Source organism: Mesocricetus auratus, unplaced genomic scaffold (assembly GCF_017639785.1).
Source record: "Mesocricetus auratus isolate SY011 unplaced genomic scaffold, BCM_Maur_2.0 Super-Scaffold_100041, whole genome shotgun sequence".
Classification (NCBI taxonomy): Eukaryota; Metazoa; Chordata; class Mammalia; order Rodentia; family Cricetidae; genus Mesocricetus; species Mesocricetus auratus.
Genome location: NW_024429218.1, coordinates 2,646,892 through 2,662,705, shown reverse-complemented (window position 1 = coordinate 2,662,705; position 15,814 = coordinate 2,646,892). Strand labels below are relative to the sequence as shown.

The 15,814-nt window shown below is 40.3% G+C and overlaps 1 protein-coding gene across 2 annotated transcripts in view; it reads right to left on the bottom strand.

The window, feature by feature from the left end:
- Iqcm (IQ motif containing M) overlaps nucleotides 1–15,814 on the bottom strand; it is a 466,620-nt gene that overhangs the window by 353,813 nt on the left and 96,993 nt on the right. Inside the window, exon 3 of one of the 2 annotated variants that reach the window (XM_040734846.1) lies at nucleotides 1,002–1,078. In XM_040734846.1, coding sequence (XP_040590780.1) covers nucleotides 1,002–1,038 — 37 coding nt within the window. In that variant the 5' untranslated portion in view covers nucleotides 1,039–1,078. The remainder of the gene's footprint in view (nucleotides 1–1,001; nucleotides 1,079–15,814) is intronic. The other variant, XM_040734847.1, reaches the window with a different exon arrangement.

The window sequence follows — 15,814 nt, the reverse complement described above, 5'->3', positions numbered from 1 at the left end:
CAAAAATTTGCTAAGAAGCTAATTAAAGATTAACTGCATGTACACTCCAAGTAAATACAGGATTTGGAAAAGGCACTCTCAAGCTAAGCATGTTGTCACATGACTGTAATCCCAGCATTTGGGAAGCTGAGGCAAACAAAGGTTTGAGGCCAGCCTGCACTACATAGCAAGATGCTGTCTCAAAAAGTAAAAAACAAAAATGTATAAAACCCTTAGGCACAATGAGACTTGATTCTGCATATACTTGTAAAGTATCTACTAAGTACTATGCCCTGTTCAGTGCTAAATTGCTCAAATGGGATGCTAGCCATACCTGTTTTCTAGCTACTATAGAACTTAGGGGGCCTTTTCTATAAAGAATTTATAAACAAACTCCATGACATCTAGTAAAAAATATACTATAGTAGTGAACAGCACAAACTACCACTAATCAACTTATCATGCAAAAATTTCCCTTCAAGGAGTTAAAGCTTTCTATTGCATTGCTGTAGAAAAAGTTTAAAACAGAAATGTCTCCAGAGAAATAACACAATGAGCTGGATCCCAATTCAAGCAATGGCTTTAAATTTGTACTTCATTATTTCATGAGTCATGGGAGCCCCAACTCTTTCAGCCAGAGTAGTGCAAACTCTGGTTCTCTACATTTAAGCTCCTGCTAAATTTTATTTTAAAAGACATAATCTTTGGCTATAATAAACATATATTTAATAGGTAAAAACCAATGTACATGTAGAAAAAGTCACTTTCTAAATAGATAAAAATGATCAGTTGTTAGTCATGGCACACTTAGTTTCACTAGACATGTTCCAAGTAGTAAATGTCCTCACAGCTCCAGTGGATAACACGTTGAGCCTTTTCTGGTGGATGGAGAGTGGGCGCATTGTCACAAGTCATGCCAACACATGGCTTCTTCTGGGGGTAATTAAATCAGAAGGAAAGACTCTTCAAAACATCAAAAGTGTCTTGCTCTACACATGAAGTAGGGAGACATGGGTCCTCACCTTCTGCTTCTTCAGTTATGGTTTCCACAGTTGACATGATGGACAGGTAGGTTGATCGCTATGAATGGTGGATTCTGCTGTTACATGAATGATAAAGACATGATGATTATTTACTTTAGCTATTTCTCTCACCCATAAATAAATACAATCAATACATAACACTTAGATATTTCATTACTCTGATCTAGAACTTTCCGTGTCCCCTCTTGGATGGGTAGGTATATATGGAGTGTCTGTATACATCCTACCTTACTGGTTCCAAACAACATGTTCAAGGGTTTAGACATCTTTAAATCTATTCCCAAAGGTTCCTGTGTTGGAAGCAATGATCATGTGAAAGACTTAAGGGAAGCAAGTCTTTGAGTCAACTGGAGTAAGCAATCCGAAGAGACCACCGCACTGCTCTTGCCTCACTGACTTCCTGCTTCTGAGACATGATCTTACTTTCTCGTGCATTCTCCCCATGAGAAGTTCAGCCAAGAGTATCCCCCCAAGCCTGGGACAAAGCTAGCACCAAGATCTTGCATCTCTGAAACTGTGAGTTAAAGGAACTACTTTTCTTTATTACTTAAGCTTGCCTCAAACATTTTATTTATAGTAATAAAACTGAACTACATCCCTGCTAGAACTACTGTCCCACATTTGGCAGATCAGAAAATAAAGATGCAGAGAAATGAAATAAATTGCCTAGGCAAACAGCTGTTTTGTGATATAAAAGAGTTCAAATTCAAATATCTGAGCCTAAGATCCTGTGAGAGCTCACCTAATTTCAGTACTTTCTTATTACTACCAATGCTTACATGGCATATACCTTAGATATCCCAGCTCTGAGTCTAGATTTCTGTTAATCTTCAAATTAAAATGCCTGTTTTCTTCCCCTCTCCTTCATGATTTGTCTAGTCTCTGCCCCTTACCTCTGCATTATGGTACTTATGCTGTCTTTGCTGTGCATGGGGATTAAAAACAGGAGTGGTATTTCTAAAAGTTCTACATCATCAAACAGACTGCACAGCCCCTAAAAGCAAAACTATACTCAAAATACTGGACATTACACTTTACTCAGCTAGTCTTCAACTCTGAATGACTGTCAAAGTCACCTAGGAAGGTATAAAAAAACATGCCAGTCAAACTGTACCTTCTCGTCATATTGTTAAAAATTCGCAGAGATACATGCCCGTCTAGAACAGAATCTAGGAACTCCTTTTAGAAGTTGTGCCTAAATGTTTGTTAGTTGGAAGTGACCCTGCCTTGAATCCTGACCCAGTAATTCCTAGTCAGTGTTGTAGATTCTGGAGCTGCTTAAGAACAGACTGACCCATGCATGGACTGAGGTGTGAGCCCTCCCTCCTACATTTAGCATTACGTTTCTTCCGAAGCATTATGCACAATGCAACAAATGTCTCTACATCTGCAGAATCACTTCCACTGATGCAAATGACTGTGCACTCAGTGGCTTCATGATTATAAACAAGAATACTAAATGCTTTGCAGGGCCTCACAGAGATGTTGTTCTAAACTCTAAATATAATTGTTCAGTTGGCTGATACAACCAACATGCTGTGAAGAAGTGCTCAAAACTTGCTAAACACTTTAGCGATTATTGGAATAAGCATAAACTTTGCCCTATGAAAGTCATGGCTCTCAAATAAAGAGGTATAAAAATTGTCCTTCGCTTCTACCCAGAGGAAGAAACCATAGCATCTTTAAAATCCTAAACATCTAGGGGAAGAGTTTCTCAATTTCTCAGCATTACACTGCTGGTAAGAGCACAGAGCATGCTACAGATCTGCCTAGGTCTAAAAGCAAAACTTAGTGAACAGAAGAGAGTCCTGCCCTCAGCAATCAACATCAGCACTTGTCTTCTTCTTTGACCAACTGTTGTCATCTTGTATTTCAATTTAAGAGAAAAATTAAGTTGGTTTGTGCTCTGTGATTTCCTTACTTCTATCATCTCTAGAGAAATGGACATCTCGGTCATTTCCTCATTTTTACCTCTGTAGACATGGACTTCTCTAGTGTTGCTTGGTGCTCTTCCTTAATTCCGTGTGTCAGGAATGCCATCCTATACCAAATGGGCTGGCTAGCAAGATGTGCCACTGTCCTTTTGGTGCAGAAACTCACTAAGCTTTCCACTGGGTGCTTCCATGGCAAAGCCCCCACAAAACCAAAGAATATGGGAGGAACTGAGGCAGGAGATGGGTGGGAGTAAGCCACGGATGGCAGAACTTTTGAGAGACACACACAATGGCACAACGCAACAGGAAACATATCCCTGTCCACTTGAAGTACAGTCCAGATAGCTATGAGAATCCAAGATTCCCTAGGTGTGCATTTGTTACCTTCCTGTGCATGAGGCTTGCTATCATCAGTTTTGGAAGAAAATGAAAAAATACATTGAAACCCACAGAAGCATTTGTCATAAAGAAGCAGTGCTATAAGCCTGAGAGGGCGGTTAGCCTTAAAATAAACGACAGCATCAAGGACTGAGGATGAGAAAGAGGAAGGTTTAAGAGACATTCTGAGGGCAGGATGGTAGAATAGCCTATCAAAACAGGGCACAGGCCGCATCCTGGCATGACTTCCAGTGACTAGGGATGGCCACAGAGCTTCCATTCCCGGCGGGAGCCAAACACACCAGATCCCAGGTCTTCTCTTCCACCAACGAGACCAGGGAACCAGCAGATCCAGGTAAACAAGCCCTCACATCCTGGGCATGCCTTCCAGTGATTGGGAACAGCCACAGAGCTTCCCATCCCAGTCGGAGCACCCCAGATACCAAGTCTTCTCTTCCACTAAAGGGACCAGGGGACCAGGTGAGAGGCTAAGCAACTCAGATTCCTGGTCTTCTTCTCCACCCATGGGACCAGAACTAGAACAAAGAAGAGAAGAACTACCAGAGTATTGGACTTGCTAGCACCCACTGAAAGGCAACTCTGGGCCCCTAACCATCAGTCCAGTAAGGGGCTCTTTCTGCACCCACTAGAGGAAGAGATGGGAAAAAGACAATAAAAAAACACACTTAGCAACAGAAAAACAAATATGACACTGCCAGATACTAGAGACTGCACACCAGCAAGACTCCAACATTCCAATGCAAATGAAGCAGAAGAGAATGACATTAAAAACAACTTCATTAAAAAGGATAGAGGCCCTAAAAGAAGATATAGGAAAATACCTCAAAGAAATGGAAGAAAAAACAAACCAAAAATGCAAGAAATGGAAGAAAAAAACAAACCAAAAAAGGAAGGAAATGGAAGAAAAAGCAAACCAAAAAATGCAAGAAATGGAAGAAAAAGCAAACCAAAAAATGCAAGAAATGGAAGAAAGAACAAACCAAAAAATTCATAAAATGCAACAAATGAACGAAAAGATGAACTGAAAATTGCAAGAAACAATTCAAACAGTGCAAGGGTTGAAAAATGAAGTAGAGACAATAAAAAAAACAGAATCTGAAGAAAGGCTGGAAATAGAAAAGCTGGGCAAACGTTCAGGTACTACAGATACAAGCATTACCAACAGAATACAAGAGATGGAAGAGAGAATCTCAGGAGAAATGGATTCATCAACCAAAGAAAATCTTAAGTCCAACAAATCCCTAACAAAAACATCCAGGAAATATGGCACCATGAAAAGACCAAACCTAAGAATAATAGGTATAGAAGAAAGTGAAGAAAACCACCTCAGAGGGGCAGAAAACATATTCAACAAAATCATAGAAGAAAACTTTCCCAGCCTAAAGAAAGACATGCCAATAAAGGTACAAGAAGCTTACCAAATAGAATGGATCACAAAAAAGTCCCCTCGCCACATTATAATCAAGACCCCAAATACACAGAACAAAGAAAGAATATTGAGTAGCTAAGAAAAAGGCCAAGTAACATATAAAGGCAAACCTATCAGAATTATATCTGACTTCTCCATGGAAACTCTGAAAGCCAGAAGGTCCTGGATAGATTTCTACCAACACTAAGAGACCATGGATGCCAGCCCAGACTACTATACCCGGCAAAGCTCTCAGTCAATATAGATGGAGAACAAGATATTCCATAACAAAAGTAGATTCAAGCAATATGTATCCACTAACCCAAAACTACAGAAAGTTCTGGAAGGAAAACTCCAACCCAAGGAAATACAACCAGAAAAAACATAGGCATTAGAGAATCCCACTTTACCAACAGCCAAAAGAACAAAGGGGTAGAATTACACACATAATTCCACTAACAACAACCATTCCAAATCAAAGAATGAGCAATCAATGGTCATTAATATCTCTCAATATTAATGACCTTAACTCACCCATAAAAAGACACAGGCTAACAGAATGGATTCGAAGACAGAACCCATCCTTCTGCTGCATACAAGAAACACACCTCACCCTCAAAGACAGACATTACCTGAGAGTTAAAGGTTGGGAAAAGATTTTCCAATCAAATGGACCCAAGAAACAAGCAGACATAGCAATCCTACTATCTAGCAAAATAGACTTTAAAATAAAATCAATCAAAATAGATGAAGGAAGTCATTACATACTCATCACAGGCGAAATCCACCAAGATGAATTTTCTATCCTGAACATCTATGCCCCAAATACAAAGGCATCCATGTTCATAAAAGAAACATTACTAAAACTTAAATCACATATAAAGCCCCACACTCTTATAGTGGGAGATTTCAACACCCCACTCTCAGCACTAGACAGAATACCAGACAGAAACTCAACAAAGAAGCGAAGGGTCTAATAGAAGTAATGACCCAACTGTGATTAACAGACATCTATAGAACATTTCATCCACATAAAAAAGAATATACTTTCTTCTTACCACCACATGGAACCTTCTCAAAAATCGACCACATACTTAGCAACTTATCAAACCTCAGCAACTACAAAAATTTGGAATAACTCCATGCATCTTATCAGACCACCATGTGTTAAAACTAGAATTCAACAACACAAATTGCAGAAACCCTACAAACTCATGGAAATTGAATAATGCACAACTGCACCATTCCTGGGTCAAAGAAGAAATAAAAAAAGAAATTAAAGACTTCCTCGAATTCAATGAGAATGAAGACACAACATACTCAAACCTATGGGGCACTTTGAAAGCAGTGCTACAGGGGAAGTTCATAGCACTAAGTGTCCACATGAAGAAACTGGAGAACAGTTATACTAGAGAATTAACATCACAGCTGAAAGCTCTAGAACACAAAGAAGCAAACTCCCCCAGGAGGAGTAGACGCCAGGAAATAATCAAATTGAGGGCTGAAATCAATAAAGTAGCAACTAGGAAAACAATACAAAGAATCAAAGCAACGAAGAGTTGGTTCTTTGAGAAGATCAACAAGATAGACAAACCTTTGTCCAAACTTACCAAACAGCAGAGCGTGAACATGCAAATTAAGAAAATCAGAAATGAAAAGGGGGACATAACAGACTCTGAGGAAATTCAGAGAATCATCAGGGCATACTTTGAAAACCTGTACTCCACAAAATTCCAAAATTTAAAGGAAATGGACGACTTTCTGGATAGCTATCATTTATCAAAATTAAATCAATAACAGATAAGCAATTTAAATAGACCTATAACCCCTATGGAAATAGAAGCAGTCATCAAAAGTCTCCCAACCAAAAAAAGCCCAGGTCCAGATGGCCTCAGTGCAGAATTCTACCAGAAATTCAAAGAATAGCTTATACCAATTCTTCTCAAAGTATTCCACGCAGAAGCAGAAGGGTCTTTGCCACACTCTTTCTACCAGGCTTCAGTAACCTTGATACCCAAGCAACACAAAGATACAACTAAGAAAGAGAACTTCAGACCAATATCCCTCATGAACATTGATGCAAAAATACTCAATAAAATACTGGCAAATCACATCCAAGAACAATCAAACTATCATTCACCAAGATCAAGTAGGTTTCATCCCAGGAATGCAGGGATGGTTCAACATACGAAAATTCATCAATGTAATCCACCATATAAACAAGCTGAAAAACAAAAATCACATGATCATCTCACTAGAAGCCTTTGACTTCAAGCTTTATTATAGAGTTATAGTCCTGAAAATAGCTTGGTATTGGCACAGAAGTAAACAGGTAGACCAATGGAATTGAATTGAAAACCCATACACGTATGAACGTCTGATCTTTGACAAAGAAGCTAAAAATATACAATGGAAAAAAGAAAGTATCTTCAACAAATGGTTCTGGCATAACTGGATGCTGGCATGTAGAAGAATGCGGATCAATCCATGTCTATCGCCATGCACAAAACTTAAGTCCAAATGGATCAAAGACCTCAACATAAATCCAGCCACACTGGTACCCTTGAACGAACTGGTACAGGAGACAGCTTCCTGAACATAACACCAGTATCACAGACAGTGAAATCAACAATTAATAAATGGGACCTCCTGAAACTGAGAAGTTTCTGTAAGGCAAAGGACACAGTCAACAAGACAAAAATGCAGCCCACAGAATGGGAAAAAATATTCACCAACCCCACATCTGACAGAGTGCTGATCTCCAAAATTTACAAAGAACTCAAGAAGCAAGTCTTCTAAACACCAAAGTATCCAATTAAAAAGTGGGCTACAGAACTAAATAGAGAATTATCAATAAAGGAGTCTAAAATGGCTGAGAGGCACTTGAGAAAGTGCTCAAAATCCTTAGCCATCCGGGAAATGCAAATCAAAGCAACTCTGAGATACCATCTCACTCCTGTCAGAATGGCTAAAATCAAAAACACCAATGACAATTTATGCTGGAGAGGATGTGGTGAAAGGGGAACACTCCTCCACTGTTGGTGGGAGTGCCAACTTGTACAGCCACTTTGGAAATCAGTATGGAGATTCCTCAGGAAAATGGGAATAATCCTACCACAAGACCCAGCAACTCCACTCTTAGGCATATATTCAAAAGATGCCCATTTATACAACAAGGATGTCTGTTCCACTATGTTCATAGCAGCATTATTTGTAATAGCCAGAACTTGGAAGCAACGTAGATGTCCCTCAACCGAAGAGTGGATAGAGAAAATGTGGTACATTTACACAATGGAGTACTATTCAGCAGAAAAAAACAATGGAATCCTGAGATTTGCAGGCAAATGGATGACACTAGAAGAAACCATCCCGAGTGAGGTAACACAGTCACAAAAAGAGAAACATGGCATGTACTCTCTCTTATATAGATTTTAGACATAGATCTGGGGAGTGCCAGCCTACAATCCCATGGCCAGAGAGTCTGGGAAACAGAACCTTCATTCAGTGGCTGATGGTGGCAGAGGCAGACTCCCACGGCTAAGCACTGAGCTGAACTCAAGGAATCCAGTGACAGAGAGGGAGGAATGATGACCAAAGGGATTAAGACTGGGCTGGTTTAACCCCCAGAAACAGCTGACCTGACAAGGGTTAGCTCTTAAATCCCAGACTGATGCCTGGGAATCCAGCATGGGACTGATCAAGACCCCCTGAATGTGGGTGTCAATGAGGAGGCCTAGGTAATCTATTGAGCCCTGGATAGTAGATCAGTATTTATCCCGGGTATACAAATGGACTCCCACCCAACAATGAGAGATTCACTCTCACCCTGAACTCTTGGGGAAGGTTCTAGGCCCTGCCCTGGATGAAATGATAGACTATGGACACCCCCATGGAGGGCCTCACCCTCCCTGGGGGGGGAAAATATATATATACATATAAAACTAGGGCACGGGCTGGCACAGTCCTGCTCTGGAATTAGTCCTGAGATGGCAGACTATGTAACCCAAGAGAGTCAGTGAATATGGCTGCATGAAAGACACAGCACAGAAAATACAATCTTCTGGCACTTTCCTAGGCTGTAGACCAAACATTTAGTACATAGGCCTTAGGGAAACATGTACGTGGGAGGATATTTGGGCACTGAGGCATAGAGAATACTGGAACAATAGGCACCCTCCTCCCACTTACCATGAGCGAGCAAACATATCCTACATCATATATTCCTAGCTTAATGTGCTGTGACACCACAGACAAAAAAGATGGAGTCAAGCAACTATGGTAACAAAACTTTGAAGCCATGAGTTAAAATAAACCTCTTTACAAATTGACCATTAGTATCTTGGAAATCTTGGCAAGGCAATAGAAAGATAACTAGTAAAAGTATCATTTACTAGGATGTATTTTGGCCAAGAACTGCTGTGAGGTATGCAGTAGGATGCAGGGATGTGGATCACACTTGAGGAACTTGAAGAAAGCAGTTGAGCAATTGATACAAGAAGAAATGGCAGACATCTTCATTCCAGCCCTAACTTTCTCCCCGCTGTCCCTCCATCCCAAGTCTCTAAACCTTCAGTCCCACTTTCACCTCGACACTTAGCTCTCAGGAAATTTGCCTACGTGTCCTGGAATCATACGTCCATATCATCTTATGTTTCTGTTTGCTACATTCAATGCATCAAGCCGTGCATATGGCTAACCTCAAAAGACAGCTGTATCCCATCATCTTCCCTGTCTCAAACACAAGCACTTTGCTCCTGCAACAGCTTCCTAACTCAGATTCACATAGCAGTGTTCGTCTTCCAAAATGTGGCCCAGATGATCTCCTTGCCACAGCCTCTGATTTCAACTAGAGACTTGTTATTCATCTCATAAGACTAAGTAAATGTGGATAAAAGAAGCTTGGGGCTGCAAGCCCACAACTCCAGAGCTCTGGAACGAAGTCAGTGTGAGACTTTGACTTGCTTCAGCTTTATTTCCTCATGTAAGTGATAAGTTATCAGGGTGGAATACTTCTAAGGGCCCTTCAGATTCCAAAACTACTAGTGCATTGCTTTTATGTATTTTGGAATTAAAAATAAACAGTTGGCTCCAAATACCAGAAATCAGCTGTGTGGCCAAGAATGCCTGGCTCTCCTTGTACACTTCCAGTGTTCTCAGAAGCTCTGGAGTGTGACATGAAGGAGGCAGAGCAGGCCAGGCCTCCTGAGTCCTACGCCTACCCATAGTCCTCCCCACAACACCTCTTGCCATAGCCCCTGAGGAATCTCTCCCACCACCTGTCCTGGCCACTGTTTCCATTCTCTGCTACATTTTCTTTTCTAAATTAGCAAGTGTAGCGGTCCAACCTCCTTGTCCCTGGACTAGATCTGGAATTTCTCAGAGGACACACTTCTGGGAAAGTCTTTGAGACCTTCACAAGGGAATTTTGAGATGTGAGATCCACTCTGCATGTCAGTGTCACCATACCATGGACTGGGACACCAGACAGAACGGAAAGGATGAAGGAGACCTAGCCGTCACCGCTGTGCTTGCTGACTGGGTACAGTGTGACCAGCTGCCACTGCTGGAATTATTATCTCCAGTATTCCTTCTATGCAATTGTGACTTAGACTGCAAGCAAAGATAAACCCTTTCTTTCCTAAGTGCCTCTGGCAAGTATCTTCTCACTACACACAGAACAGTAACTAATACCAGGTCATTGTTATTTAGAACCTCTTGTAAGTATAGTCAGTCTTTAAGAATAGTCCGTCCCCTTCCCAGCTTCCTAGTGAATAGAACTTGGGCTCATAGGAATAGGCAATGGCAAAAAGGAAACATTCCACAATTAGATCACTTAACCCCTCCTTCTGTGTCCCTTTAACCTTGCCAACCCCTGTTACCTGCTCACCTTCAGTGGCCTGGTTACTAGGCAACGACCCCTCCCTCACTGTCCTGCATTCCTCTGCCCCATCCCCTTCCCTCATTTCCCCTATTTAATTCTCATTAAATGCAGCTTGATCAGCCATGTTGTCTTGCTGTCAGCTTCTCTTGTCTCCTGTCCTGTCATTCCAGGTTCCCGCGGGCTAGACCTTCGTTGTACCCTGCTGGCCAGGGCAAGAAAGAACCTTAGGTTGTTCCCTGAGTTCACTGCCAAGTATCTGAATAATAACTCTCTGATAGCAACAAAGTACAGGGCTAAGCAAAGAAAAGACAAGCAAAGGAAGCTGGACAACTTCTAGATGGAGCCAATATTACTGGCAAATATCAGGCTCATAAAGTAGACAAAAGTACACTAGATGATAGGAGAACTAAACACCAGGAGCCGAATTTGCCAGAGGATCAAAATGACACAGAAAGAAGATATTATATAAACTTCTGACCCCGCATGTCAGGTCGGATGGGAGCCCAAGCAGCCTAGGTACCACATGGCAAACACATAGAATAACACTAATTTTCTGATGCAGACATTGCTCTCTGATTTGCTAACTCAGGTGAGTAGGTTATGGAGAACCAGGAGGTAGGAAGGAAAAGTGTTTGGGTAGTTAGGTTACCTATCCCAACCACATCCTTCCAACGCCAAAGTATATGAACTTTGCCAAGCCACTTAGCCTACCTGAGCTCTACTTCCTCATATAAAAAAAAAAGAAGATTTTAAATAGACCAATGTGACAAACAGGGATTTCATCTATATTTAAGTTAATCCTCAGAGGGCAATGGAGACAACAGATGATTGCCTGGCTCTTCTGATACCAGAGGAGCCCGGAGCCTCCCCAGGATGTACCTCCTCTACCCTTACCACAGTGCTCCAAGGCCCAGAGAAGCTCAGCTAAACTGTTTTCATAAGATGGTTGTTGTAGTCACTTTGATGATGGTCAAGCAATAACACATTGAAATGTTTCTACTATTTCCATTTGTATACAAAGTATTTAAATCTTTAAAGCACACAAGAAAGTGATTTATTATTTATTATTATTATTGGTTTTATTTAAGTTCTGAAAGCATTTCAAAGGAGATGTTAAATACTGAGAACTTTTAAACCCCTCACATTGTAGTTTATAATTATTTGCAGCATTCTGTTTGATTAGATTATAATCCCTTTTTAGCCCATGCCTTACTAAAACCATTAAAAGAAATTGGATTCCAGCCAAGGAAGCAGGTAGGCTAGCTACAGATCTTCACCTCTCCCGCCACTCCTCCAAATCCAGTTTCCCATTCTCATGCCCAGCTCTGGAGCAGACCACTTGCTTCAGCCTCCCCTCTGCCCCTACCCCAGGGGATCACACAGTTCTTCCCCTCTAAATTGCCAGCCCCACCAGCCCTCCTCTACTCTATTATTCCAACCCTCAACTCCAGCAGGTGCTCCCTGAGAACCCACAGGCTACTCCAGTCAGAGAAGCAGGGAGCCTCCTACAGCTCTTCACCTGCATCTTCTTTCCTTGAAATTCTCCACCAAATCTGCAACAGACCCCCTGACTCTCTGCCACATATCTAGCCAATTGTGTCAAGATACTTCCTCCCTAGTTATCTGGTTATCCCAGCTGTATATCCCTAAGAATCAAATATCACCACCAGTGGCAGATTTTATTTGAAAAATATAAACTCAATATACAAAATAAAGTCTAGATTGGAGTGGAATAAGAATTAGAAGATAGTACTGAGGAGTTACCAACAGCCAATGAAGTTTTGGGAACTGGAGAAATAGGAGAAAATCAATAGCTGGCCTGTCAGTATCAAAAGCTGAAAGGACACTCCAGATGCCAAGCAATAAGAATAAAAAAGCAAATCCATACCACACTTGGAAGTAAGCATCAGATATGAAGAGAAACTCACAGATGCTGCTTGTCTCTCATGAACTGGCTTGCCATTCTCATTTCGGGATTTTGTCTTTGTGTAAACCTAATGTCTACACTCCTAGTGGACACTGAGCAGCATGATACAAGTCCCAGAGAATCTGGTCACTGCTTCTGGAAATGCACAATGTACAGCCTTCAGCTGTGACATTCTTCAGAATCACACTCTTCTAGCTATAAGATCTTGGGTCAAAGAAAGTATCAGGTGCCAGATGGTCCATATGAATATACAGGTAATACTCTATGCTCCCTTCCTTCTTAGCCTGCAGAAATGCAGGTGACACTACGATGACTCTGACTCTGGGGATGGAAGATAGTGGAGATACAAAGAAGTTTTGTTTGTTTGTTTGCTTAGTGATTGCTTGGGGGACTAGAGAGATGACTCAGCGGGTAAGAGTCCATATTGTTCTTTCAGAGGACATGGTTTCTGTTGCTAAACCTACACCAAGCAGTTCAAAACCACCTCTAACTCCAGTCCCCAGGGGACAGACACCCTCTCTCACCTCTACAGACATGTGCTAATGTACACATATCCACACACAGACACACATTTAACTTCTTAGTTAAATGAAAATTAATAATTATTTAGAAGAGAATCCGTCTCATTGGGACAGCTCAGTGAATAAAAATCACAAGATAGAAAGTTAGTGATAATTAGGGATTTAATTTACTACTACTTTTATCTTAGCTTATATACTCACACTACAGATTATAAAATCTATAAACTCTGGGATTTAGGGATTCCATTTTCACTGACACATCTCCAATACTTTGACAATCACTGGAAATCACTGTCTTTGAAGAATAATGAATAAATAAATGATTTGAATTCTCATAGGGAAAAGAGAAAGGCAATCCACAACAAGATGCATTTGGCAAAGTCAGTTTTATAAACACAAGGGATATATAATATAGATGAGATTATACTTTCTTAAATATACATTGATTAATATATGCATATATATCAATAGAAAAACAGTCCTCATGAATATAATCTACTAATTTCAACCATGTAAGAAAATCATTACAGTGGAAAATAAAACAGCCTTTCAACAAGTGTGCTGCACAACTGGGCAGATGCAAAAGAAAAAGCGTCTGCATAAAGACTTTACAGCATCCACAGTATGCAAATCCCAAATGCCTTCTGGATAAGATGAAACCCAAATCACATCTTCTGGATAATAACACCAAAAGCATTATCTATGAAAAGGAATAACTAAGAAACTGGTCTTCATTAAAATTAAATTTTTCTGTAGGAAAAAAAAAGCATTTTCAAGAGAATGAGGAGACAAGGAACAGACTGAAAAAAATATTTCAAAATGTCTCTCTGATAAACGTCTGTCATGCAAAATATTAAAAAACAATATTTAAAAAGCATGTCAATTGAATATTGATGAGAAGGCTGGAGAGATGGTTCAGTGGTTAAGACCACTGATTGCTCTTCCTGAGGACCCAGGTTTAATTCCCATTGACCACTTAGCAGCGCAAAACCATCTACAACTGGAGTTCCAGGGATCCAACGCCCTCTTCTGACCTTTCTGGGTAGTGTACACACATGGAACCTATAGGCAAAATGCCCATGTAAACTGTGGAGGGCCCTAAAAAGGATAGCATAGTAGAAGCCATCTTAATATTCATACTGTATTCTTAGAGACTAACGCTTAGTTAAGTTCCTATTTCTCTGTGTCTGCTTATCTTCCTGTACAGCATAACTTTCAAGGCCTGCAGTCCAGGCTCTCATGCCCTTCTGTCACCTGGCCTGCACTCCAGGCTCCCCCAGCTGCAGACTTGTGTCCTTGGAACACACCCTACCAAGGAGAACTTCTGCTCTCCCACCCTTCTGCTACCTGCCTTACTTAAGCCCTGTTGGTACTTTCAATAAACGAGACTTGATCAGAATCCTGTCTTGTCTCCATCTCTCTAGTCTCTTGTCCCCCAGTCTCACTCCCTCCCCTAGGGTCCCCGTTGACTGACCCCGCAGGCAGGGGCAGTAAACAAAATGAAAAATAAATTTATTTTAATTAAAGATGAGTAACTTTTAACATTAATCTCAATGAACACAAATGAAAAATGGGCATATGAAAAGATGCTTCATATTCAAATGTCACCATGGAAGTACAAATTAATATGATAAAATCCTACTACGAATCTATTGGAATAGTGAAAATCTAGAACCTTGGTGGCATCAAATAGTGAGAAACTACATGGACTGGTGACAACACCCTTTTGCAACTGCTGCAAATGCAAAATGGTACAGATGCTTTGGAAGACAGTTGTGCAGATTTTCACAGAACTAGACATACTCTTAGCACATAGTCCAAGGAACACACCCAGTATTTACCCCAAAACTTGCACAAAAATCTTTACAGTAGTTTCATTCTTGATTATTAGCATAGAAACAAACAAGATGTCTCTCGTATGATGGAATATTAGGTTTTAAAGAGAAATAAACTATCAAGACATGAAATTATACAAACAATTTAAGAAGCCAGTCTAGAAAGGCCATTACAATCCCCATAGTGTAACAGTCTAGAAAAGGTAAATGTTTATCAACAGTAAAAAGATCATTGGCTGCCAAGGTAAGAAGATGGTAGGAGCTAGTAGGCAGAGCTCAGAGACATGAAATGTAAGAAACGTACCTTCTTCAGTACAAGTGCTGAGAATGATTGCATAATTGTTCATGAGGGAAATAGGTCTGCAATTCCTTCTTTGTTAGGTCTTTATGCAGTTTAGGTATCAAGGTGACTGCGGTCTCATGAAATGAATTGGGTAATATTCTTTCTGTTTCTATTTTGTGGAATAATCTAAGGAGTATTGGCATTAACTCTTCTTTTGAAAATTCTGGTAGAATTTTATACTAAAACCATCTGGCCCTGAGGTTATTTTGTGTGTGTGTGTGTGTGTGTGTGTGTGTGTGTGTGTGTGTGTGTTGTTTTTGTTTGTGATGGGAGACTTTAAATGACTACTTTTATTTTACTAATAGTTATGCTTGTTTAAACTGATTTATCTGACCTTGGTTTAACTTTGGTAAGTGGTATGTTTTACAAAAACTTTTAATTTCTTCCAGATTTTCCAATTTTGTGGAGTAGGGGGTTTTAAAGTATGTCCTTAAAATTCTCTGTATTTCCTGAGTATCTGTTGTTATGCCCCTTTTTATTTCTGATTTTATTGGTTTAGCTCTTATAGCTATGTCTTTTAATTTGGATAAGAGTTTATTAGTCC